The sequence below is a fragment of the Zootoca vivipara genome, chromosome 1 (assembly GCF_963506605.1).
Source record: "Zootoca vivipara chromosome 1, rZooViv1.1, whole genome shotgun sequence".
Taxonomy (NCBI): Eukaryota; Metazoa; Chordata; class Lepidosauria; order Squamata; family Lacertidae; genus Zootoca; species Zootoca vivipara.
This window is the reverse complement of record NC_083276.1, coordinates 95530949-95557904: the sequence shown is the minus strand read 5'-3', so window position 1 is coordinate 95557904 and position 26956 is coordinate 95530949. Positions and strand designations below refer to the sequence as shown.

Below are 26956 nucleotides of genomic sequence, written 5' to 3'. Positions count from 1 at the left end.
ATAAAGCTTAATGTGGTTACTGGATCTACAGTGCTAGTGCCCTAGAGGTACCAGAAGAACTCAAAAAGTGAAAAAGCCAAGTAGTCTTTTTGCAGCATTCTTTATATTGCTCTGCTTTCCCAGTTGTGGAAAAGTTATGGAACATTGCTATGGATTTCCTTTTCTTTGGATGAGGGGTCACTGCAGACTTATAGGTTTGTTTGTAATACCCACTTATTTCAAGCTGAGCAAGTAGTAAGCCAATACCAGTTGAAATATTACTCCCCAGAAGCTATAAGGTCTATAGCAATGGCAGAGAAATCCAAAGGTTTTAATATGCACTGTAGGGACATACTGCTACATATTACTAACTTTATTACAAATGTAGGACACAATCAGGATTCAGTTTGTCACTCTACTGTAGACTGGCCATAGACCCTTAAGGTTTTACAAGAAATAACAACTTAACACTCCAGAAAGTCTACATTCCTCTGCTCAGGAATACTACAGTCAATGAGCTGGTTTGGAAGATACCCCAGTCTAGCCAAAGTGAGGTGGGAAGGAGGGCATGCAGCTGCTCTTCCCATTGGATGCATTGACTTGCACTCAGTGCACTGTCCCCACCTCCGCCTGTACATGCAGAGATGGATTGTCTGATTGTCACATAACGTACACAACAATTATGTTTTCCAAACAATTCAGGAAAACAATTAGTATATGTATAGGGAGCAGACAGACATTTTTGTTCGTACCTCTCCGAAAGGTAGTGATGTATGGAAGTGAGAGCTGGACTATAAAGAAGGCTGATTGCCGAAGAATTGATGCTTTTGAATTATGGCGCTGGAGGAGGCTCGAGAGTCCCATGGACTGCAAGAAGATCAAACCTATCCATTCTGAAGGAAATCAGCCCCGAGTGCTTACTGGAAGGACAGATCCTGAAGCTGAGGCTCCAATACTTCATGAGAAGAGAAGACTCCCTGGAAAAGACCCTGATGTTGGGAAAGATTGAGGCACAAGGAGAAGGGGAAGGCAGAGGACGAGATGGTTGGACAGTGTTCTTGAAGCTACCAGCATGAGTCTGATCAAACTGCGGGAGGCAGTGGAAGACAGGAGTGCCTGGCGTGCTCTGATCCATGGGGTCATGAAGAATCGGACACGAGTAAATGACTAAACAACTGCAGAAAGGGAGCCAGCGAAAATGGGGGTGGCATGCACATAATGTACTTCAGAGAAGCTTTGTACTCACTCACCTCCAAACGTTCAGCCAGATCAGGGAAGAAAATATAATCCAAACTAGCCCAATTTATGTTTCCAAGACTCAGATACTTCCTATTTATAATGTCTTTCCCTATTTATATTATTTAGGGTAACAGTGGCTCTTAGCCTACAGTTTGTAACTTTAGATAAAATTGGCTGGTTTGGTGGGGTGGGGTGGGGGACAAGCATGCTGCAAATTTTATCCTTATTTACCAATTTTCTTGGGTTGACTGTTTTTCTATCAGTCTCTTAATTATTAATGTAATTTTAGTGGGCAACTTAATAAATTGTTTACTTAGTTAATTCAGATAGCAATTTATATGATTATTGCCTGACTATAAAAGCTTTTTTAATAGAACAGGGGTGTTTTTGTATCTAGCAGAATAACAAGTTCTTTTATTATTCAAACACAGCTTACTTCTTGCTGTTTTCAATAAGATTTTTAATAAATATGTAAATTTAAAAATTAATTTACTGCATATGTTTGGCAGCGTGATGTTTGAGCTGACAAAAGTTTGATGGATTGTAAAATTATCCCCCTAAAAATCATCAGTCATAGTAAACAGAATGTATCAACCTCTGGTAATTTTACAGCTTTTTCTTCATCTTATCTTCTGTTAGGAACTCACTTAAAATTGATTATAATGCACTATATTTCTGGAGCCATAATTCATTCATAGATTAATTAGATTTTAGGTTAATATCCTATCATAGTGTGGGATAAGAGCCAAGAGAATGTTTTCTGGTTGTTACAGAGCTGCAGTAGAGAAACCTTGATTACTGTTCCCGTGTGGTTTCAACTGCCAAGACTAATCACTAATCAAATTCAAACCACATGAAATGAAACATCCTTCATGCCATTTAGTTTTCTTTTACAGTACCATGAGTTCTTCATTGACATAACTAGATAAGCTGGATTTTTATTTTTTATTTTTTAAAAAGGGATGCAAGCCATTTTCTACCATAGCATTAATTATTCCAGTTTCACACTTCTGCCCTGATCCACTCACCCATATGCTCATAGATGTACTTCTTCCTTGTTTTCTTTTTAAAAAATGCATGCAGGGTACCCATCATTTCAATTGTGAAAGCTAATCCCCCTGCACAAAGGGATGTACTTACCCTTGGCTTTCCATTGACGAAATGAATGAGAGAACTGTTTGAGGATGGGGTACTCTGTATATGAATTTTACCTGCTGTGCAAAGAATAAAATCCAAGAACAGTCTACTGGAGCTGAACATTTATCAGTAAAGGTACATTTGTATTAGCTACTGCCATGTCCTCAATTCTGTATCACAGAACACAGCCAGAAGTGTAGATGACATAGTCTTTGTATTATAGTAACTACGGTATGTACTTTTCTATGCAGTGGCACTTGTGAGAGGGGTGCAACAGCTGGCCTTAAAGAACAGGTAGAGTCACATAAGAGAAGATGGCCCTTCAAGTAGCTTGGATCCATACTGTTAAGGGCTTTATGGGCAAGAGCCTGCAGCTAATAAAGCAAGGGAGTCACATGATCCCAGCACCTTGCCCTCAGTTAAGATTTTGGCAGCAGCATTCTCCACCAACTGAAGCCTCTGAGTTGTTTTAAAAGGCAGTTCCCACAAAGAGTCATCAGGTCAAGATGTGACGGATGCAAGTGAGAATACCAGAAACAGATACAACTGGGGCACTGAGCCTGGCCACAGTTGATGCATGGGTACCTATCTAATTTCTGTGTTTTAAGAATGGTACACAGAGGGAGAACAATAAAGTCCCCCCCCCCAAAAAAAGCCAGGTATGTGCATAACCAGATAAACAACCCGATTAACACTCACCCCAGTGAACAAGGTGAGCAAAGATAAAAAAAGCAGAACATAAGTCCGTATGGCCTGGAAAAATAGGTGAGTGCATTCTAACTCATTTCGAAAAATGAATTATTATCCTTTTAAAGATCAGTGAATTGTTGTAGATGCTGAAATTAACAAAACAAAATGAAAATACATTTAAATTCCTTCAGAAAGCAGAAAAGAATGTAGAGGGGAATTGTCGCTTGTCCAGAAGTGGAGTACTGATCAGGGCAAAACATGGTGAACAGGTGTGTACTAGAAATATATTTTTTCCAGATGATATCAGCAAAAATCTGCTACTCCAGATGTAGGCATGTATCATTTGAATTTGGCAAAGACAATATACAAAAGTGAAATTTCCAACTTGCTTTCAGGGTTTTTGGCATTTTGCACTAAGTATGCAGGATTTGACAGCTGATGGCTTAGGCAGGTGTAGATTTTAATAGAGGCTGAGCCATTTGCCTTTTCAGTCTTTCAAAATTTGATCAGAGAGCCAAATACTGACTGAACACTGTTCCTTGTATTCTGGAAGAAGTGTTGCTCAGCCATCATCAGCAATTAGACTTCAGTCCCTCCCTCCACTTTTTATCTAGTTGATTGTACAGAGCACACCCCAGAGAGAAATATACAAATGGCAGCACTCACCCAGTGCAAGCCAGCTCATTGTTATTTTAAGCTACCATGCAGACCTACTAGGCAGCCTGCAGAGGCTCCTTTGGCATATTAATGCCAGGGTGGGTAAAATACATTAACCCCTTTAAATAAAGCTCCTGGTGTAAGCACTATGAAAGGTAAAAAACGAAAATAATGAATTTTTCATTGTCAAACTTTCCTTGTCTGAGCAGAGAGCAAGAATCCTGGAGCCAGCATATGTCTACAGTGGTACCTCTGGTTACAAATGCTTCTGGTTACGAGCTCCACTAACCCAGAAGTAGCTGCTCCTGGTTGCGAACTTTGTCCCAGGATGCAAATAGAAATTGTGCACCAGAGGCCCCATTAGCGAAAGCGCGCCTCAGGATAAGAACGGTTTCCACATGAATAGTTGTGAATAGTAGAAGATTGAGAAGTGTGCACCATCTGCTCCAAAAATTCTCAAGCACTGCTGGAAAGGAAGTATCTTCCGCTGGAAAGGAAGTATCTTCCACTGGGGGAGCTAGAGCCAGAGTTTTGCTTTCCTGTAGTCTGTGGGACCCCTGGACCCAAGTAACTCCACTTGCAGAGGCAGATTTAAGGGAACACAGGCAGTTCAGTCGCATTGGGCATGGAGCCTCGGGGGCACTATAGGGGGCGCCACAACTGTGATGTTGAATGGAAGGCAAGAGGCGAGGGGCACCACATTTTGGCATCGCGCAGGGTGCTGCTGAAATTTTAGACTCTAAGGTCCGTCACTGTGTCTTGCTCCACCCTCATCAGTGTGATTGCACCACACATATATTTTCTGCCTGCAACCACGTATTTTGTGTGAGTCCCCCTAGCTGAATTTGCCAACTTCTTCTTGCTTGTCTTCTCAGCTATGAAGCGCCTTGTTATCTATCTTAGACATGAGCATTTAGGCTGGATTCCTAGGAGTGACTGTTACTTAGTCCACAAGCTTTCACAACTCTTGGCCTATTCCTGCAAATACTTTCTACCACCTTGGAGGTTCCGATTATACAGGAGAGACTGAGAGTATTTGACCACTCTCTCTTATAGTATGTTAACTCTAAGTAATGTAGAATGTTTTAGAGGCTTCTCTGACTCCTAACCTTTTTGAAAACAGGTGCCGCAATAGTTCAAGAGTTTGTGTTCCAATCTTGTACACCAAGTTTCCTTTCCTTTCTGAGTCCTCAAGAGGGATATACTTGCTGCCCCTTGAAAATAGGTGGGGTTCATGGGGGCGTCCTGAACACATACCGGTATATATATCAGCTTCCATTGAGATGTCTCAGTGCTCAAGGCAGGTATTGCATTGTATTTCACATTTGCATTTTCTGTTTAAAAATGGGAGCACGGATAAACCAGTTATATTCCTGCACACAGGGTGTTTGGAAACGAACCTCATTTTGCACAGGTGCATCTGCTTGGGAGAGGGGAATCTGTTACTTCTGTATATGTAATATTTCCTGAAATGTAATCCTTGTACCAATTCCCCAAATGACTGTTGATTTAGAGTTCCCTGGGGCCAATTGATGGAAAAGGGAAAGTTTCCAGAGACTAAGCTATTACATGGAGGGTTAGATATAGTTCTAGTAGAATACACACTGATAGTTTATGTAGTCCTTATTTTGATGCCTGAGGAGTAATTGAGTAGTGAAGAGGGGGAATGCAATATTTTTCCATTTACTTTAGAAGGAATATGCAGAGGAATAGATGGAAGGAATAGACAGAAAGAGTGGGCAAATGTTTTCCCACCATTTAGATGAAGCACCTCTTGAGAATAAGCTTTGTGGTATTCTACAGGAAATTCCTTCTCTCCCTCCTTATGTTCATCTCCCAGCAGAAAAGCTGTACTTGAACTGAGCATTAGGAAAGGCATTTCCTTTCATACATTAAAAAATGTGGCTTATTTTTCATAGCAGAAATAGCGGTTTCTCAACAGCTGGCTCAGGCCGCTGATCACTTGTGAAAACTGTCCCTTGAAAAATGAACATTTCCACATTTGCTGCCTGCCCTTCCCACACCCCAACCTTCCCCTCCTCCACCTGCCCTAGTCTGGGTCAAATAATGAACTTTCCTATTCATAGGTTGAGAATCTTAATTCATTTCCCGGAAGAGATGGTTGCTAGCATAAAAAATAAAATGTATATGGAGAGGGATGGAGGGTCCTTATAGTTGATGAAATAAATTGCCTTGCTCAGGAAGAACAGAATCCATGATACTACGTTCTACCTCCATCGTTAGAGGCAATGTACCTCTGAATACCAGTTTCTGGCAATCACAAATGGGTAGAGTGTCTCACTCCATTTGTCTGGAGTGACTATAGAGTGAGAGTCCTACTGCTCTGTAACTTAGTAGATGTGGCAGCAAATGGTAGTCAGAGTGTCCAGATATGGAGAGAGGTGGTCCTTGAGATATTGCAGCTATTAAGGCCATTAAGGTATCAAGGAATAGACTCTGTGCCCCTCAACTTGCTGGTAGTTAGAAAGACAAAGTCCAGAGTTGGGAGTTGGGTGTGTAAGCTTAGAAGATGGAAGGAGGAAGCTACGGTTGCCATATTTCAAAAAGTGAAAATCCAGACAGAAAAATTGTTGAGCATTTTTTGTTGAGCTATTTTAAGGAAGATCACCCAAAATGACGCTGCTGGCGTTCTGCCCCAGACACTACTTCCAACAGCCAATTGCAGGCTATGAACGGGAAATTCCGGACGTATGGCAACCCTAAAGAAGCAGGCTGGGAAGCTAGGGGGTCAGAGTCATGGCTGATTTCTGCAAGAATCCAAAGCTGTGGCTAAGGGAGAAGCAAGACCCTCTTGGTTTGTGAATGCTGTGAACTCCTGCATAGTAGTCGCAGAATATGTGCAAATAAACTATATATATATATATATATATATATATATATATATATATATATATAATAAAGACACCACAGTCTCTGCTGTCCTGCATGGCAAGGGAAACACGAACCCTGAGAAAGCCCCTGGAATCTCATGCCTCTTGGAGATTGAGGTGGCTTACAACAATAGTTAAGATGTGGATTTGGGACCACCAAGTATAGTGATAGCCACCAACCATTCCCTTTAAAAGGAAATCAGATGAATTCATGGATAATAGGGTTACTGGCCACAAGGGCTGTTTTTCAAACACAGTAACATAGGACACTATCCAGCAAGGACTAAGCACTTTTAACAGCTCAGTTATGTGCATGTTTACTTAGAAGCAATCCCACTGTGTTCAGTGGGGCTTACTTTCAGGTAAGTGTGTAGCCCCTCCGTCCCACAGATTCCTTAACTCTCCCTGGCACCTACCTTCTGGAAGCCAATTGCTTGCTACAGCAATAAGGATATAAGAATAGGATATATTCTTATATCCTATCAAAGCCTAATTGTGGTGCAGCTTAATTTTGTATTAATTGTACAAACTTATATTTTGTTATGGTGAATCTTAAATATGGATTAAACATAATTATGACCATGTTATTTTATTATTGTTATTATTATTATTATTATTATTATTATTATTATTATTATTTGAATTTGTATACCACCCTATACCTGGAGGTCACACGGCAGTTCACAGAATAAAATCAAAATATAAAACCACAAAATACATAATCAAAATAAAAACAACCCAATAAAACAATTTGCTTACCAGTTAGTTACCTTAGGTGATCTCCCCACCCCCCACCCCCAAAACATTATCAGTCTTCCGACCCTATTATAGCAATTTTGTATTTAAATATGTGAGGCTTGTTCATTCAATACTTTCTTCCTTTTGTGTTATTCAAAGACACAAAGCATGGACAATTTTGGTTCTCCCTTTCACAGCTAGCTATTTGCTCATCAATAACCATTTTGTTCAGGCCAACAGGTGGGATCCATTCACACAGCTCATGCTAATGAATTGTTCTTTCCTCCCATACAATTTACTTGCTTACAAAAAAAAAATCCTCTTGATATATCCCCTTCCCAAATCCTTTCTGTAACTAAAATCTCAAATAAGGAAAGTTGTTCTCCTCTCATACTTTGGTTAAACATAATGCCTATGTAGATTACTTTCTGCTAAGTGTATATTGTTTTCTTATAAAAATGATGAACAGATCGATAATTTCACAAGCACTTCATATCAATGCAATTTTTCCATGAGGCAGAAAAGAGAGGCCTCTCATTATTTATCCTGAGAATGTGATGGGGTTCCTTTGAGAAGGTCATTGTCTGCTTCAGCAAAATAATCATAGGATTTCTGTTCAAGCAGGAAAGAGAAAAATGATTCATTATTTCAAAAAATTATTTTACTGCCAGTCTAGAAAATAGATGAAAGCTTCTCACAATATATGAGGGAGAGAAAGGCTTTACTTATTATTTAAGGTTACGCTTTAAAGGGGGGAAAGGTTCAAACGTTACATTTTTAGCTTAGCTGTAATATAACAGAGGTCATGCAGTTACAGCATTCACCTTTGTAGTTTCCAGGAGGTGATTTTACAACTATTTTCAGTGTGGAGCTTTACTTACATACACTTTCTTTCATTTGGCTAAATGAGATCTGGGGACTCCACTCTGCTGAAAAACTATTACAGTATTGAGAGTTGGCATCAAATTTTTGCCTAAAGTGAAATTTGGGGGCCAGTATGGAAGTTTTCACTGGAACAAAACTTCTGAATAATTAGAAGGAAAGTATAAACTGGCAAAGGATTCCACCCAAACCTGTCTGTAAACAAGTGTTACTCAATTTCACCTTCCTCTCTTCCCTTGCTTGATCTCAGAATCTGTTCTTGGTGGGTAGGGGGACTCTTGATTGTGTCCAGACTTGCACTCAAGATACCTTTAACTTTTCTTTCATTCCTCACTGTTCTTCCAAGTCCTGGTATTTATTGGCACTTGGTTCTGGTTCATGCACACTTCTTCCACCTGGAATGGAATGTTTAGATTTAAAATAATGTTGAATTTGTACATTTACATACATGCATATTTTAAAGAGTGTAAGCCAAAGTTTATTCCTTTTGGTGGGTTGTAACCAAAGTTCCATGTGCTTGCTTCCTCTGGTACAATGGGACTTTTCTTTCCTCTCTTTCTTCCATGAGTTCTCAAAATGTGCTCCAGACAGTCTCCCAAATGTTCAGAGAGGGGGCTGGAGCTGGGGACAGGAGAGGAAGGGGAAGTTCTGTTGCATGCAGGTTTACTGGGTTACTGCTTTTGGTTTGATTTTATATGTTTATATGTTTTGGGCTTGTTGTGAACCGCCCTGAGACCTCCGGGTATAGGGTGGTGTATAAGTGGAATAAATGATGAAGGTGGTGGTGCAGGTGCAGTGCAACAGCAGAGCTGCAGTCTTGGATACCACCCAGTATAATTACTGTTCAACAGCTAATTGCTGAAGCACTATAAATACTTTTATTACTGAAAGTGTTGCCCATGTTAGTTTGTTGCAGCATAACAATATTTTGTAGCTCCTTAAAGACTAAAAAGCTGTGGCACCAAAGATTCAGGGCCCAGAGATCACTTATCAGATACACCAAAGTAGGCAGGTATATATTATGAATATAGAGAGAAGAGGAAAGTTTTTGTTACCAAGTGAAAAGAGAGGAGGAAATGAATGGCACCTAGGCAGAGACAGGTAAATACAGAATTACTAGATCAAATCTGCAATGTGAATAGGATCCATTCCCAAATAGAAACTTCGGATGATGAACAGGTATAGCCAACAGTGCCCTTCTGCATTTGTTAGCTACCATCTGTTACCTAGTGGGAGGTAAAAGCAGCTGAGGAGGATGTTTTGCAACAGAAGAATAGCCAGAGCAGAAATACTTAATAAGCTCCTCTCCCCTGCATTCATTTTCCACTTCTAACTGATGCTTCAGCAGCTGGGTTTTTTTAAATAATAAAAAGAAGTGCACATAACCCATAGCCACACACTTTACTTCCGTGGTAAGCCAGGAATATCTAGTATCAGCTCAAACCAAATCCCACCATGTCAAATTTGCTAATGAAGTTCAGTGAGAGAGCTTCACAGTTGAATCTCCCTTTGAAACTTATTTGTTGGAGCCGCAGTGACCTTAAAGCCTGTTTCTGGATGTTCTAGAGGTCAAAATGGTCCCTCAGTGCTTTGAGTTTTCTCCTTTAAAAAAAAAATCTAAGTTGTATCCATTTGCCATCTTGTGCAGACTGACCTGTTTGGACTATGTAAATGGCAGAAGGGCACGGCTGGCCATGTTTATTCATTAGCAGCTGCTGCTGGTTGGGACTGGTCCACATCCATATCAGTGATGGGATTATATTCATTTTTGGACATTCTGTATTCATTTGTGCTCTAACACTATGACACACATACACACATGCTATCCCTTGCATTGTTTGACCATTTGAACCCATTTTAGGGAGAGACACATTTCCAGTTTTATGTAAGCTCTGTTCCAACTTATAAATGAGTTTGCACAGGTTGGGAATGGAAAGGAGGGGACATAATATGCAGGAAAAAGAAATTGTAGGAATGCCCCCCCCTGTAAAGTAATAGCTTTCATATGAAAGAAGAAATAAAAATCTGGAAGCAGTGCACTGAAGATCAGCAAAGGCTGTGTTACCAGGTTAAAATGCAGCAAGGTTGTATTTTTTTCTCAATTTGGATAGTAGCTGGTTGGGGCGGAAACGCATCAAAATGCAGCATTTCATTAGAAATGACAGGCTAGATATGTTGTTGTTGTTGTTTAGTCGTTTAGTCGTGTCCGACTCTTCGTGACCCCATGAACCAGAGGAAGCCAGGCACTCCTGTCTTGCACTGCCTCTCACAGTTTGATCAGACTCATGTTGGTAGCTTCAAGAACACTGTCCAACCATCTCGTCCTCTGTCGTCCCCTTCTCCTTGTGCCCTCAATCTTTCCCAACATCAGGGTCTTTTCCAGGAAGCCTTCTCTTCTCATGAGGTGGCCAAAGTATTGGAGCCTCAGCTTCACGATCTGTCCTTCCAGTGAGCACTCGGGGCTGATTTCCTTCAGAACGGCTAGGTTTGATCTTCTTGCAGTCCATGGGACTCTCAAGAGTCTCCTCCAGCACCATAATTCAAAAGCATCAATTCTTCGGTGATCAGCCTTCTTTATGGTCCAGCTCTCACTTCCATACATCACTACTGGGAAAACCATAGCTTTAACTATACGGACCTTTGTTGGCAAGGTGATGTCTCTGCTTTTTAAGATGCTATCTAGGTTTGTCATTGCTTTTCTCCCAAGAAGCTGGCGTCTTTTAATTTCGTGACTGCTGTCACCATCTGCAGTGATCATGGAACCCAAGAAAGTAAAATCTCTCACTGCCTCCATTTCTTCCCCTTTGCCAAGAGGTGATATGCATCATGGCTTATGTTGTATGTACACCACTTCCCAAACCAGCAGTGAGAGTACACAGGATGCAGAGTAAACAGGAGTGTGTACACAGCCTCAGGCTGCAACCCTGTCCCCACTTATCTGGATAAGTCCAGTTTAATTCTTTCTGAATAGACATGTCTAGGAATGTGCTATAATGATGGAAATCACAGGAAGCGGTATGGGTATCTCATTCTTTTCATGTGATTTTTGGCAGCAGATTGCTCACACAAAATGCTGTTCCTTTGGATGTATATTTGGTTTTCAGCAGGTAGGTAGCCGTGTTGGTCTGAGTCGAAACAAAATTAAAAAATTCCTTCAGTAGCACCTTAAAGACCAACTAAGTTTTTATTTTGGTATGAGCTTTCGTGTGCATGCACACTTGGAACTATGGAAGGCACCACATTGAGCCGCATGAAATGGAAGGCCATCAACCAGAAGTGTGCATGCACACGAAAGCTCATACCAAAATAAAAACTTAGTTGGTCTTTAAGGTGCTACTGAAGGAATTTTTTAATTTGGTTTTCAGCAGATAGAAAACTGCTGATTCCAGCTTGAAAACTAAATGAACCTTTTTATAAAACAAATTCCTTGGGCACACACAAACTTTCAAGTTTATGCATAAAGGACTGACTTATTTATCACCAGTTACATTATTGGAGTAAGAACTCTGATTTGTATTATTGTTTGATTCAGCTCCACTGTTTCCAAGGAACTTGTTAACAATAGAAATTTTGAATTAAAAGGGGGGGGGAGCCACAGAATGTGAATAGCATGCACTATGATGTTTTTGTGTAATTTACTCAATGGTCCATTAGTTACTTTATATCATAAATACAAAGTACCTTCAGTGATTTCTAAGACATCTACCACTGATTAAATGTGAAATTTAACATGATAAATAGTATAGATTATTGGATCAATATGACCTTGGATAAGCAAAGGCAGAGTAACTAACAGATTTAAACATGCAAAAAGCTTGAAAACTATTCCACTTCATAGCAACATTTTTATTTTACTTTTTAATCAGCATACTTGCTACTTCTGATCAGGGATTAGGTGTGAAATGAAAGACCTTGAGTTATGCAATTAAGTATTGATTTTGTTGATCTATATGTAATTCTCATAGCAGTTTGGTGGCTTACAATATAAAAACACAAAAATACATACCATACCTATCTTCCTTCCCTGCACCCTTTTTACTGCTCCCATTCAGTTGCTGGGCATGCCTTTGTAAACAATTTTCTCTCCACTCGCCTGTCACAATTTTTCAGACTTATCAGATGGCTTCTAAATTAATCCATGGCAGCAGGATCAAATGGCAATGGATATGGATAAGGACATCTATGCTGGATGGCTCAGTTATGAACTTCCATAACTGAACCTGAGTTAAATAAAAAAATTCCTTCAGTAGCACCTTAAAGACCAACTAAGTTTATATTTTGGTATGAGCTTTCGTGTGCATGCACACTTCTTCAGATACACCTGGGTTGTTATTGGAAGCATTGAAGAACCTTAAATTTAAATGTTCCTGAGCCTGAGTTGCATTAAAGAATTTTAGATATTGGCTGGCTTCTCTTTGTGGCCAAGTCTAAGCTTTAGATTGGGTGTGACACCTGTTGTAGTTCTTCACATTTTCATCTTTATATTTTTGGAGCATGATCCTTCAGCCTGCACGTGCTGCTTTGCCCATTTCCCCAACCAGATAGCTCTTAGGCACATGGACATGGCTTGTAGCAAAACAACTCTTATTTACGATGGGAGATCTGCTCACCTCCCATTCTTCAATGTATACATCTCTGTCACCTCCATAAACTTGAGGCTGAGCTCACTCAGGTATCGGGAATAGATTTTGCTATTTGTGTGTCTGTTTGATAGTAATATGCCCAATTCCTAGCAGGGTGTATAACAAGTCAACATAAATACATCCCCTTGAAGTAGAAGAATTGCCATAGTGGATTGGCAGGTAATGGGAAGTGTGTGTTGCATTTTATTATTTATTTGTACTTACAACATGTAGCATGTTAAGCCTTTTTGTTTGTTTCTGGAATCCAGTATACCCAAAACAATATGTAATCATTACTTTGGTAATTAAGTTTTAATTAAATCTTTAATGATGCAGCATGTTTTAATTAAACCTTTAATGAAGCAGCATGTGTGTGTGTGTGTGTGTGTGTGTGTACACATGTATATATGTACAAACATAATTATGAATCATCAGGAAATCCCATCGAAAATCGGCTAAGAAGTAGTGGTAGTACTTTGTTCTCTTGTGATTTTTTTTGCTTGTTCTCCCCTTTCCTTTGTGATGATGATGTGAATACTTGGCAGGTAAACCAAGTATCTGGAGGAGTTAGTCAGGGTTCATCAGGCAAGCTTCTGATAGTAATGATTTTCAGTCACTTGTGTAGGCCAGATTTTATCTGAACCAGTGACCTAGAGGTTAAAGGCTTCATATATTATTACCAAATCCCTGAGCCATCCAATTCCCCAGGATACAATATATATCTGATATCCTGCAGAATGGCCCTTATCAGCAAGAAAAGGTACTGATTCACACTAAAACTGCATTAGTAAAATAATGATTTAAACATGAGCAGAGGTTTTGAGCTTCCTAGTGGCTGAAATCAGTAGTGGATTTAAGAAGCACTGTAGTGGTGGGTAAATCTGCACCATCTACCGTGTTTCCCCTTTTTTAAGACACCGTCTTATTGTTTTTTTTACTCAAAAAAACACACGGTGTCTTATTTTCAGGGGATGTCTTGTACCTTAAGGCCTCCTCGGAGGGGCCAGGCAGCTGGCTCGGGGTGCTGCTGGGCGCTCTGTGCGGCGCTGCAGCAGCAGCCGGTTCCAGGCACCAAGCCAGCAGGCCGCTGGCTCAGCGCTCCGCCCGGCGCTGCTGGGCGCTCCTCTCTGCAGCTGCCTGTTCCGGTGGCGGGGCGGCAGGCAAAAAAGAAAAAAAGAGGCCAGGCCGCTGCAGGGCAATCCGAGGGCTTGGCACTGCGGAGCGCTCTGCTCTGCAGCTGTAGGTGGCGGGGCGGCAGGCAAAAAAAATAAAAATAAAGAGGCCAGGCCGCTGCGCTCCACCCGGCGCTGCAGGGCGTTCCGAGCGCTCGGCGCTGCGGAGCGCTCCGCTCTGCAGCTGCCTGTTCCGGTGGCGGGGCGGCAGGCAAGAAAGAAAAAAAAGAGGCCAGGCCGCTGCGCTCCGCCCAGGGCTGCAGGGCGTTACGAGCGCTCGGGGCTGCAGAGCGCTCCTCTCCACAGCTGCCGGTTCCGGTGGTGGGGCGGCAGGAAAAAAAGAGGTCAGGCTGCTGCAGGGTGTTCCGAGCGCTCGGCGCTGCGGAGCGCTCTGCTCTGCAGCTGCTGGTGGCGGGGCGGCAGGCAAAAAAAATAAAAATAAAGAGGCCAGGCCGCTGCGCTCCACCCGGCGCTGCAGGGCGTCCGAGCGCTCGGCGCTGCGGAGCGCTCCGCTCTGCAGCTGCCTGTTCCGGTGGCAGGGCAGCAGGCAAGAAAGAAAAAAAAGAGGCCAGGCCGCTGCGCTCCGCCCAGGGCTGCAGGGCGTTACGAGCGCTCGGGGCTGCAGAGCGCTCCTCTCCACAGCTGCCGGTTCCGGTGGTGGGGCGGCAGGAAAAAAAGGAAAAAAAGAGGTCAGGCTGCTGCAGGGTGTTCCGAGCGCTCGGCGCTGCGGAGCGCTCTGCTCTGCAGCTGCTGGTGGCGGGGCGGCAGGCAAAAAAAATAAAAATAAAGAGGCCAGGCCGCTGCGCTCCACCCGGCGCTGCAGGGCGTTCCGAGCGCTCGGCGCTGCGGAGCGCTCCGCTCTGCGGCTGCCTGTTCCGGTGGCGGGGCGGCAGGCAAAAAAGAAAAAAAGAGGCCAGGCCGCTGCGCTCCGCCCGGCGCTGCGGAGCGCTCCGCTCTGCAGCCGTCGGTTCCGGTGGCGGGGCGGCAGGCCGCCTCAGGCAGGCAAAAAAAAGAGAGGCCAGGCTGCTGGCTCAGGCGCTCCGTGCGCTCGCTGCTGCAGCAGCAGCCGGTTGCAGGCCCCTCTGGCTGCCTGGGTCCCGCTGGCTGGCTGGAGCGCTCGGCGGTCTCGTTCTACACGGCATGGAGGTATGCCTTATTTTCGGGGGGTGCCTTATGTTTCACTGAAGCTAAAAAATGCTGCCATGGCTTACTTTTTGACTACGTATTAAAAAAAGGGGAAACACGGTATCTCTCCGTTGTGTAACTGGATGCTTATAATGTCAGTTCCTTTGTTTTCTTTCTTTTACATGTTATGCCAAAGCTGTTTTTTAAAATCTTTGGAAGCATTTCTGCATTTTGTATTTAGGGCAGTCTCAAACCTGTATATGACTTTGGTATTAGTGGAAAGATTTACATGTTCCTAAAATAAAATGTAATCATATTAATATTATTAATAATAATAATTTTAAAAAATAATCATGGTAGTAATAGCCAAATTTATATCAGCCACACTACATCTTGGTCATTTCGCTAACTGATAACAACCCCCCCCCCAACCTGATAAAAAGTTGGAATAGAAAGTAATCAAAATAAGGACTGAATTGAGCAGATGTGATGGTTTCTTGTCATCCATTTGGCAATCCTTACTTTATTCCATTAACATGAGAGAAGAACAGTTCATTTTCATAAGTTTTGTTCAGACACATTTATTTCAGAAGGAAGCTAATATATAATTGAGTTTATTTTTAGGCTTACAGTTAATTGCACACACTTTTGTAATGATTTGCCCATGTGCATTAAGTATTATATTACATAACTTCTTATCCCAGGGACAGCAGGATGCAGGTGTTAATCTGTTCTGCAAATAAAGTTTTGAAGATTAAACTAAGGGCCATGCTGAGGGTGGGGGGAGAGGTGAGTGTCTTCATATTCATTTGTCTAGCAAATTCATCGTGAGCATTTTTTCATAGACTGACTTTAAATGATAATTGAAATTTTTCTCTTAAGTAAAAATAAATAAAATCCAGAAATTTAAAAAGGCTTATTTTTAATAGCTTACATGAGTATTTGTTCAAAGAGTAATGGCACACTACCAAACAAAAGAAAAACCAGATTCCCTTCCACCGTTGATGATCAGTTAAAGAATCTTTCACACATGGTGGTTTCATAATTGTTGGAAGCTGCCCAGAGTGGCTAAGTGGGTGGCTGGGGCAACCCAGTCAGATGGGTGGTATATAAATAATTTATTGTTGTTGTTATTGTGCCATGGATGGCTAACTTCCCAGGTGTTGTTGGGCTGTATCTTCCATTGTTCCTGACCACTGATCATCCTCACTGGAACTGATGGCATGTGAAGTCCAGCAACATCTGGAGGTAGTGAATAGATTTTTGCTTACACACATGGACTTCCCCTCTCTGCTACTCCATGTGTATACACTGCGCCCTTCCCAAATCTGCTCCAGAGGATAAACAGATTTAGAGGGCACCTGGGAGAATTCCATTGCACGAGCAGAAATCCTTCTCTAACCTTCCAGATGTTTCTGAAACTTCTATCAGACCCAGCAAGCATGGGCAGTGGATGATGGGAGTTGTAGTCGAGCAACATGTGGAAGACCAACATTTTCCCACACCGTCTGCAATATAACATTCACATGCTGCTGTGTTGGATTTGGACAGCATTCACCTGACAGTTTATTCCATTTTCCTGATGTTTCCATGTGGTGGCTAATGCAACAAACCCCACGTGTGAATGCAGCCTGAGTTTGCCACCACATGTTCATTCAAACTGCAACCACAGTTCTTTGACTATTGTACCTTAATGAGACACATGTTTATCCTCTTTACACTTTAAGTGTACAACTATCAATGCAGTATGCCAGGGGCCCCTCAGATCACTAACCTTGGTGCTAAAGCACAGGAATTAAATTTATTTATTGTATTGTCAAGTACAAGTACAAAAAGAACTCATTTCACCACCAAAGCTATTGCCAGTGTTTATGATAACAGCCAGACAGCTATTACCTTTAAAAACTAGACCCAGTTTTGATGACAATATGACCTAATCCAAAACTCATTACAGTTAGCAGGAAGACTCCTGTTGACTTTGGTAGACTTTGGATTAAATTTTAAATCCCTTGCCTAGTTTCACAACTGAATACTGTTTATTGCTGGACATTTTGGTTTAATTTGGCTCCTTGATTTAACATCATAGAATTTGACCTTAATGTTTCCCCCCTTCTTAATCCAGTATATTTTATTAATTGATGTCATCATATTAAATTACTAACTAAACTGTAATACTACCACTGAAAGTGATAAATAGAAGGAACCTTTTGTCTGATCAGCATAAGTTTATCTTTGTCTAGATCAGTCTGTCAGTTCTACCCACAAGGTTAGAGGTGAAACCCTTAGCTCCTTTTACAGCTATCTCCTTAAATTTTGATAGAAGGAATCTGGCATCCCACTCAAGCAGTTCCTACTGTTTTGTAAAATCTTCCATGTATCTCTATATATGTAAAGTATTAAATATAGCACTGCCTTGTGGCAAGTTCTTTGAGATGAAGACCCCTGCTTCTATGGGGTTGGGCATATACAACAAAGTGCTATATTGCATCTTAAACACAGAAGCTGTTTCTCACTGTTAAAGTTTTCAGGGCTGGTTTAAAACTGTAAGAATCATGTACATATGGGTAGGAGTGTCATAAATATGGGATCTCTGCTGAAAAGACAGTCTCTAGTTCCCGCTAACCTAATATTTCTTGGGGGTGGGGCTATGAGAAGAATATCAGAAACTTATCTTAGGGCCTGGTTTGTACAAGTGCAGGTAGTCAGTCCTTCAGATAATTTGATCCCAACCTATCTAAGGCTTTAAAAGTAGCCAGCGGCTCTTTAATTTTTGTCCTGAAGCAAACTGGTAACTGGTGCACCTGATATAAAATATATGTCAATTGCTCTGATCACCAACAATTTGGCTATTCGCGTCATATAGAGTGCATTACAATAGTATGTTCTGAAGGCTTGCACAACTGTGACAAGGTCTGCTTTCTCTAGATAGGATTGCAGTTGGCAAATCAGTCTAAACGGCTAAAAAGCATTTCTAGCCATTGAAGACACCTGGACATCAGTTGACAGTGCCAAGTCCAGGAGAACCTCCCAAAATGATAGTTTTGTCTTTTGGGAAAGTGCAACCTTATCCAGAACCAGCTGGATACCTCCATCCAGATATTTTATCACACAGATAATTCATTTTATCTGAATTTAGTTTCAGCTTGCTTGAGGTCACCCATCGCAAAACTTCCCTCCAGAAAGCCATTCAGGGTTTCAACAGTTACTCTGTGATGAACAGAAGGAAAAGAATGGTATTATATTAACACCCACATAGTGGTGACACCCGAGATGTTTGCAGGTGTCAAATAGTTTAGGGAATCCGGAGATCGATGGCTGCAGTATGGCTCATGAGGCCCTCAGCACCACCTTTTGGATGTGTCACTTCAGAAAGGACTGCAGCCACTGTAATACCTTGCCTCCAAGCCCTAATCCACCCAGATGGTCCAGAAGGATACCATGGACAATCGTTGTAAAAGTGTTGAGAGGTCCAGGAGAACTGAAGTGTTACATGCTAATTTGGGGAGCCTGGATTCCATTCAAAACTCAGCAGTGGTGTAATTAGGTGGCCTTGAGAAACCTTTTCCCCATATCCTGCAGCATGGGACTCATAGTGACATACCACACAAGGATCTTCGTGAGAAAAAAAGACTGCAACGCATATTTCTATACCACTAAACAGCCTTATATGAATTATTAATAGTTATAATATTTTTATTGAGATTTTCTTTTTCTTGGCTGTGTTAAATGTATTCAAAACAGAGCTGCGTAGCCGAAAATGAATGAAAAATTATGGAGTGCCCCCCCCCCGCCACCGTGGTTTAGCATTTTGCAACCAAGACCATATGATAATGCTTAAGTTCCAAAACACAAACCTAGATGCATAATAAAGGCTCTTGTAGCAGTGCCAGGAACAATGTTAGTTCCATTTTAGAAAAAAGGATTTTGGAGCAGCTCCAGTAATTTCACAACACAAAATTGCCAATACCCTGTTAGTATATTGTGCATGCTAACGAGGCGTGGAAGGCAGGACACAATAGGGCCACAGATAGTTTGGCTGCTCTGCAGGCCATTTTGGGGCTACTGAATTTAGGTGTTTCGTGTTTGACAGTGAAAGTGGTTTTGTAGGATGAAGTGACAATAACCCAGTGGCCTATATGACTGAGATGCAAAAATCAAACTAGTCTCTCTCTCAATTTGGCTGCAAAGGGATGTGTATTTTCCAGCTCTCCAGCTACATCCCTGCACTGACCAACCCCAAAATTAGCATTCCTAACAGGCCATGTCTGTAGCTGGGTTCATATGGCATGGGGAGGAGGGATGCAGTCAGAGGGGAGATGGGCAGCCCCACACCCTGCAAATGTGCAGAACTGCTTTCAACATGTGCATGGGGCCCTTAGGATTCAGACCAATAGAATACTAACAGAACTTGTATACCTAATCCTACATTGGACATGATCCAAAGCATTACATATGCAGAAGTGCTACATTTTCTTCCACAAAAAATACATGTTTCTCATGAATACATGAGCATACTCCCTTACACACAGTTTATTCAGCTCATGCATGAGCATATGTCTTTGCTGGGGCATGGCTGCCACTTGGAGACTCAGTGACTTTAGTGGAGTTTTTTTTCCATGAATTACTGGGTGGTTTGAATCAATAAATGTACGGCTTACGTTTCAGCTGGCTTATCTCACTTTTGTAATGGAATAAGATAGTGCAGATGTTATAGTCTGATTGTGGAAATGGTAGTGTAATTCAGTAGCGAACACAGGCCCATCATCCTGGCTACTTATGCTTTTTGAAAATGACTTGCACAATTTGTACTTGGTCTTAAAGCATTTTTTTAAAATCAAATTAACCAGGCCTAGCTGGTTATGGGTTGGGCTTCAACTGTAAAAATTAGCATTGTGGCTTAATTTTTTTTTTTGCAAAAATGGGCACACATAACATGGATCTAAACAGAACCCTAGGTTTTTCAGAGTCAGGCATCCTGATCTTATGTTGCTCTTGCGTTGCAATATCTTTTTTTCCCTTTGGTAGTCTGTATTGTATTCTTGATATTTCTGGATGACCACTAAATCAGCCACTTCACTTGACAACTAGACATAAAGTAAAAATATTTGTTCTTGGACTGCCAATAGTTTATTGATCCATTTATTTCTGCCTGGAACTAATACTGAAAATAAAGAATAAGTGTGACTTTAGCACACCTCATTTAACAATGGATACTGCCCAAAAACCTTTGATATTGTTAAAGCCCCTAATGCATTCAGTATTTTCATGTATTTCTTTAATGATATTATTGAGAAGAAATGGTTTTTTTTGTTTTTTAAAAAACACTACCGGTAGCTGTGAGTGAAAACCAGGTCATTTTTATATTGAACCTCTCCCTAAAATAGCTGATTAAAAGTGTTCTTCAAGCTGAGATAAAATTGGTATTGTACAATACAGTTGTTGTTTTTTAAAAAAAATTAATAATATGCTGATACATTGTCCAGTGCTTCATTTTATGTAGTTTTGTCAGATTACAACACTTCTCCAAGTAGACATAGCCAATATCTGATTGATTCTGGCCTGAGGGGATTGGACCAGCTCAGTGTAATTTCCTCTCCTGATGCTTTCATTTCTGTTGGAAAGGTTTTTTAGTTCATGAAAATCAATACACATGCAAAATGAGAGGTTCTTTCCTAGTAAATTTAATTAATGTCTGCATTATACAGATTTATTTTAGTAAATATATATCCAATACACATTGGGAATGCTTTCCCTCAGATTCCAGGTTCCTTGCTAAAGTTTCAAATACTCAGCCTGTTAAAACAGGTGGTATATTAATCTATAGATTAATTGGATAGCAGAAGTTGCTTCTTTTCCTCTGACACTGGTTGGGTATAGGCCACACCATTCCATACACATTTAAATATTTTGTACACCAGCATTTCTCTCTCAAAGTAATGCATAGTTTTTATATCTGATTTCAATACTGACAACAAAATCTGACAACAAAAGCATGTTCCAGTGGGATCAGGTACATGTAACACTGCAGACATTGCTGCAGTCTTGTAGTCCCTGGGAAGGCGTTCCAGTGGCCATTGGGTGTTTTGGACAGTATCCTCCCAAGGATGGAGAGGGAGACCCAGTGCTGTAGGGCCCATTCCTGCTGCTACAGAAATGTTCCTGGTTCTTGCCTCACTGATGTTGATAGAGGCAGAAAGTGGGTATACCTGGGGCAGTTTAGGGGCTTTTTGAGTTCACCAACATGTCCCCAAGCCATGGAGACAACTACACCTGCCTTGAAGCTGATAGAGTGTTGGATGGAGGAGGCAGGGAGGGAGGGCCTAGGAAATGAAAGCTTTGCTTTCACTATTCTTTCTGGTGTTACCCTGACAAGTTAGGTGCACTTTGGATTTATTGAAATAAGTGAGACATGAGCATTTGTCTGTATACAAAAGTTCCACTGATTTTAATAGAACTTAACCATGCCCTTTCACCTAATATTTCCACCGTTACTGGGTGTCAGAATAGGACTGCACTCTGTTGTTGTTGTTTAGTCGTTTAGTCGTGTCCGACTCTTCGTGACCCCATGGACCATAGCACGCCAGGCACTCCTGTCTTGCACCGCCTCCCGCAGTTTGGTCAGACTCATGTTGGTAGCTTCGAGAACACTGTCCAACCATCTCGTCCTCTGTCGTCCCCTTCTCCTCCTGGACTGCACTCACCAGAGTCCAAATGAAATATTGTAATAGCGCCAGCTACTTTGACGAACAGCCAGTTGTCCTTAAAATAATGATTCCTGAAAAAGGATGGGAAATGTAAATTACTCTGAAGATGCTGGAGATATTTTACACATACAGATTCCAAAATCAGCTGCTTAAAATGTAAATGGCACTTAACTGTTTCGCAAATTGAGTCCTATTTGTCTCAGCAGAATCATTAAAGCTATGATTTATCCCAAAATGAACTTTATTCTTGCATTTAATTATTATGGAGGATTAAGCCCCAAAGCATTTAACTATCTATTTCTTTTCTGCTATGAACTTTGGACAGGCAGTAATTGACTATTTACAATTTTGATAACTATTTTTGTTTTTGGAGAAGAGTATGTTTCTAATTCTGACTCCCTCTCCTCTTAAATTGTTACAGAAATTGAAGCAACCTGAAGAAGCAATGGAAGATTCTGAAAAGGGGTTATCTAAAATTTCCCTGGAGTCTCTCAATAAATTTAACAGCAGCAGAAGCATTTTATTGGAAAAGGAGAGCAAGGTTGAAGGGCAAGAAGAAGAAAATGGGAAGAATGAAGAAGTTTCTCTAAATAGTTCTGAAAGGCATGATATAGACCACTTGGAGTCCTTGAGTGATTCTTTATATGATAGCTTCTCATCCTGTGCAAGCCAAGGCTCAAATGATGTATAAAGAGGACACTCGACGGGTGGCCACTGAGTGGAGCACTTAATGAACAGAAGAACTAAATAAATAAGGGCTGTTGAAAATATTCAAAGTAAGTTGCTAAGACTCATGATAGGATATATCCAGATATATTCATATAGAGCAATAACGAAGAAAAATCTGCATTATAACAAAAAGACTGAAAGTTTGACAGTACAACACAGTTGTTACTAAAAAGAAATAGTCTTAATTTTGCACTTTTATGAATTATTGTACAGAAGTTGTAAAAAATGTTCTGGGGAAGAGAAAGAAAATTATATTTGTAGAAAAACATGACAGCAATAAATACTAATTGGTGCCATGCTCCTGAAATAGCAGGCTACTAACTTTAAACACTGATGTTAATATTAACAAAGTTAGTAAAGAAAATTGTAAAATAAAGATTTATGAACGTTCTAGTCTTAAAACTGTATGTAGAAACACTGCTTTATTGCAAAATTGAGCTTGCCAAATGGTCTATAATGAATCACCTTGAACCACATTGTACAACATACATTTTTTAAAATGCATATATTTGTGCAATTTTGAAAAGATTCTCTATGAACTTGCATATTTCTCCTAATGCCATTTGGTGAAAACATCCAAGAGATACCCTCCTTCCCTATAATCTGTAGCCTTATACTACCATGAATACATGTTATGTTGATTTAACTTTGATATGATTTCATATTAATTCTGTTAATTCGGGAATCATAGACTATAATGCAATTGATTTAGATTTGTATTCAACAATTTAAAAAATTTTAATCAAGAAAAAGATTGGTGCCAGCAAACAAATTATGCGGGGTGGGGGTTTCCTACAAAGACTCTTTATATGTAAGGGAGAAGTCTATTTCAAAGGTGGGGCGTATTTTTTTTAGATGTGGAATATTTATAACAACTTTTGTACAGCAGCCTGTAAGCTAGCTATATTTACAATACTTCCTAACCTGTTTACTATGTTTGTAACATAAGCTTGTTGATTTCCACCCACTATGTTGTACTATCAGTGTTACTTGGTTAATACTTTCGTGCAATGTTACATTTCATGTTGTTTTAAATAATGTTGGGGTAGAGTTTGGTTGTTTTTGATTTTTATGAAATTTCCTTTGAAGTTTATTTCTGAATAAAAGTCATATCATATATGGTTATCCAAACAATGATATTACATACACATCAACAGATGTTTTAACAGTGGTAAGGGTTGATTTGAAGTAGGTATTTAAAATCTACCTGGAAATTGATGGTTAAAACTACCTTTATATGTTAATATAAGGAAGCAATATTTATAGACAAGAGGACCAACTGCAACAAAAGACAGCTGTATACTAATGATTTTCCAGCCATTTCACTTCTCAAACCAAGCTTGCCTGGTATGCTCCTCTGCTAATGTATGTGCAGATAGGATGCAAAATCAGTCAAATGAATTTTCCACATGGCAACTTAGAAGTAATTTAAGCTTAATCCAAACCTCTCTAGCGATTTCTCTCTCTGAGAAAAGATTGGGTGAATGATGAAAAGCAAAGAAAGGTCTCCGAGAGATGAGGCTGGAAAAAGCCATCAGAGGCGGGTGCAAGTGGTAATGGAACAGCTTTAGACACATACCGTAATCTTATGGGAGATAAAGTGCTCCAGCCCCCCCCCCCACTGCAGGCATGGAGATAAATGGGACTGTGGTCTGAGCCCTAATAAAAAGAAGGCTGCCCGTTTATAAGGCACGTGCGCTATTTTTATTTTTTACGTCCTTTGTGTCACTGGAATGAAATATGGCGAAGCCTAAGCTTCGGTTACCAGTCAGTCCCACTGTGCTCTATGAAGCTCGTTTCTTGTTGGACGTGTATATGATTGCCCTGAAGAGTCCCCAATTGCCAGGAAACGTCACTGGCGACGCCCAGAACCTCACTTCAATATTTTTTTGGGGGGGAGGTAAAGTCTAGAAGGCGAGAAGCGATCCTCGACTGCCGCCCTCTCTGCAGCACTAAGGTAAGGCATGGCGCCCCCTCCCGTTGTATTGGATACAACTCCCGACTGCCCCAGTCAGCGTTGTAGTCCAAAACATCCGGAGGGCACCGGGTTGGTGAAGGCTGTTTTTATTCCCGGCGCTGCCATAATGTTATCAAGCTTAAACTTATGTGAAGGGTAAGCTGTCTGCCGGTCCCCCTTTCCCATTTGCTGCCTGCTTGGCTCATTTTTATCAGGTTGGAAGAGGCTGCACGGGCTGCAGACGGCGCTTTCCATCAAGTCAAGCAAGCAAGCGCGCTCAAACGCTCTCGGCTGTGGCAATAGGAGCAAGTGAGTTTTCGCGCCTTTGGAGCACAGCCAGCGCGCGAGAGCGGCAGGCAGGCAGGTAGTAGGCGGCGCGCTCTGAAGGGCCGCTTGGCACGTTGTTTTCCCACAGAACGAAGCGCTTTCCCGGTGCACAACAACACTTGGCTGAAAACGCCGTGCGTTCTCCATTCCGTAAGACCTCCTACGCGCGGGAGGCAGCGCTGTCTTCCTCGCGCCTCGTCCTTCGTTTTTCCCGCCAAAAAGATGTACCGCGGGGGGGGGGGCTCGAACGCGGTGGTGCGTGCCTGACCACCTAATCCTACACGCTTGCGCAAAGCCTTCCCTTGTTTAAGCTCGCCTGTTTGGTGGTTTGGTTAGAGCGCATTGGCGCCTCCTCACTACGGCTCAGCGTCACTTCCTCCCCGCTGCCTCGGAGTAGCGTGAGTTGTTTGGTGGACACTGTCCGTGTACAGTCGCCGTACATTTTTTTTAAGTGCCTGAGAAAAGAGGCTGCGTACGCGGCATGCTTCTATGAATGCGCACGGGAGGCGCGCAAAACGTTCATCCACGCACCCTGTTGATTCACCCACTGTCACTAGACAAGATTTCAGAACAGGGATGGGGACCCCGATCTGTTTGGACTCCTAGTCCCATGAGCCCCAGTCCGCATGGTCAATGGCCAGGAATGGTGGCAGTTGTGCTTCGCCCGTATCTGGAGGATCAGAAGTTCCCCATCTCTGCTTCAGGAACACGTATCCAGGGAATAAAAAGCAGCAACAGATGCTTTCCTCTGACTTGTGCAAACTAATTATATTAAATGTCTGCGTATCGCTCTCAAGTATCCAAAGCGCTTCACGCTTTGTGACCCTTGCAATAATCCTATATGGAAGTCAGAATTATCCCTCGTATTGGATGAAGGGAAACTGCTTAGGTTAAACAGAGCAGAGACAAGATTTGAACACTGACTTCCTGGTTCAAAACTGACAGCCTCTATGCAAGTACTGTACAGTAAACGTATAACGTAGCCTTCAGCTCAGGTTCCCCTCTTTGTGCGTGGGGAGGGGGAGCACCTTAGGTGAGCATTTCGTGCATCCACACCATCAGGATGCATGCGCAAATTTAGCAATCTGGCACAGAATGGGGGCATTTTACAACTCGTCCCTCTCTCGTTTTCTTAAAAGTCCGTTTCTAGTCCTCAAGGATGTCGGGTATGTTCTCTCTCGAAAGTAATACTTATGGCCGGGAGACGACTTGGTGTCTCCGCTCGGTCTCCCGCGAGGGCACCCTTCACCTTCTCTGCATGCAGTCAGTTCGGCAAGCTGCCGCCTCAAATGCTGCCCAAGCGCCACATGAAAGACAGAACATAAACACCAAGCACATTTTGCTCTCTAATGGAGATGAGTGTGTGCCGGTGTGCACGCCTATACTGTGACCGGTGCGATCATGACATCTGAGGTATTAGCCTACCCTTAGATCCTCCCCCCCCCAAACCCATCCCCAGCAACCTCAAGCTGTTCTCTACCTGCTCCACAATATGAGACGACACCAGGTTGAAACTATTGGGGACAGGGCACTGAAGCCGCAGCTTCTTGATATGTGCCGATTATTTAGGAGCAGAAGGCATCGCCCCGGGAAAAGCCAGACCAAAACGGGCTCCTTTCTTTGCACGGCTCCGTTTTTTGTCCCGTGGCTGTCTCTGTACGGAAAGGGCGGCCTTTTTCCCGCACCCAAGAGAGGCTCCCCTTCTTTCCCAAGTGCCTCAGGCAGTTTCAACAGGCGGCAAAAGCGCAACGTCTATAGTCTAGGATGGGAGAAACGTCGTCCACCCTGGGCACACCGGAGACGAGACAATACAGACACCACACCGGAGGCTTTCCTAGCCCGCAGGAAGGCGCTATCGACGTGGGACAGGCCGCGACCCTCCTACAGCAGGCGGGTAAGTGAATGACTCCCCTGCCTCGTCGGCTCTCAGAGCGCGAGCTCCCATTCGGCCTTGGTTACAGTTCACGTCGTCTACGGCCAATTAATGTGTTCGCACAACCACAATCGCGCCCATAAAAGGGCGGGGGGGAGCAATCAGAGCGGAGGAAACCCACCTATTAACCACTAATTGCAAAATTACTTGAAAGTGGTTGATTGATTGTAGCAG

At 42.0% G+C, this 26956-nt stretch overlaps 1 protein-coding gene across 1 annotated transcript in view; it reads left to right on the top strand.

Moving 5' to 3' along the window:
* The window catches only part of NCKAP5 (NCK associated protein 5), a 556514-nt gene extending 532900 nt beyond the window's left edge, over nt 1-23614 (top strand). Inside the window, exon 17 of the mRNA XM_035130314.2 lies at nt 22258-23614. Coding sequence (XP_034986205.2) covers nt 22258-22274 — 17 coding nt within the window. The 3' untranslated portion in view covers nt 22275-23614. The remainder of the gene's footprint in view (nt 1-22257) is intronic.
* The last annotated feature ends 3342 nt before the right edge of the window (nt 23615-26956 follow it).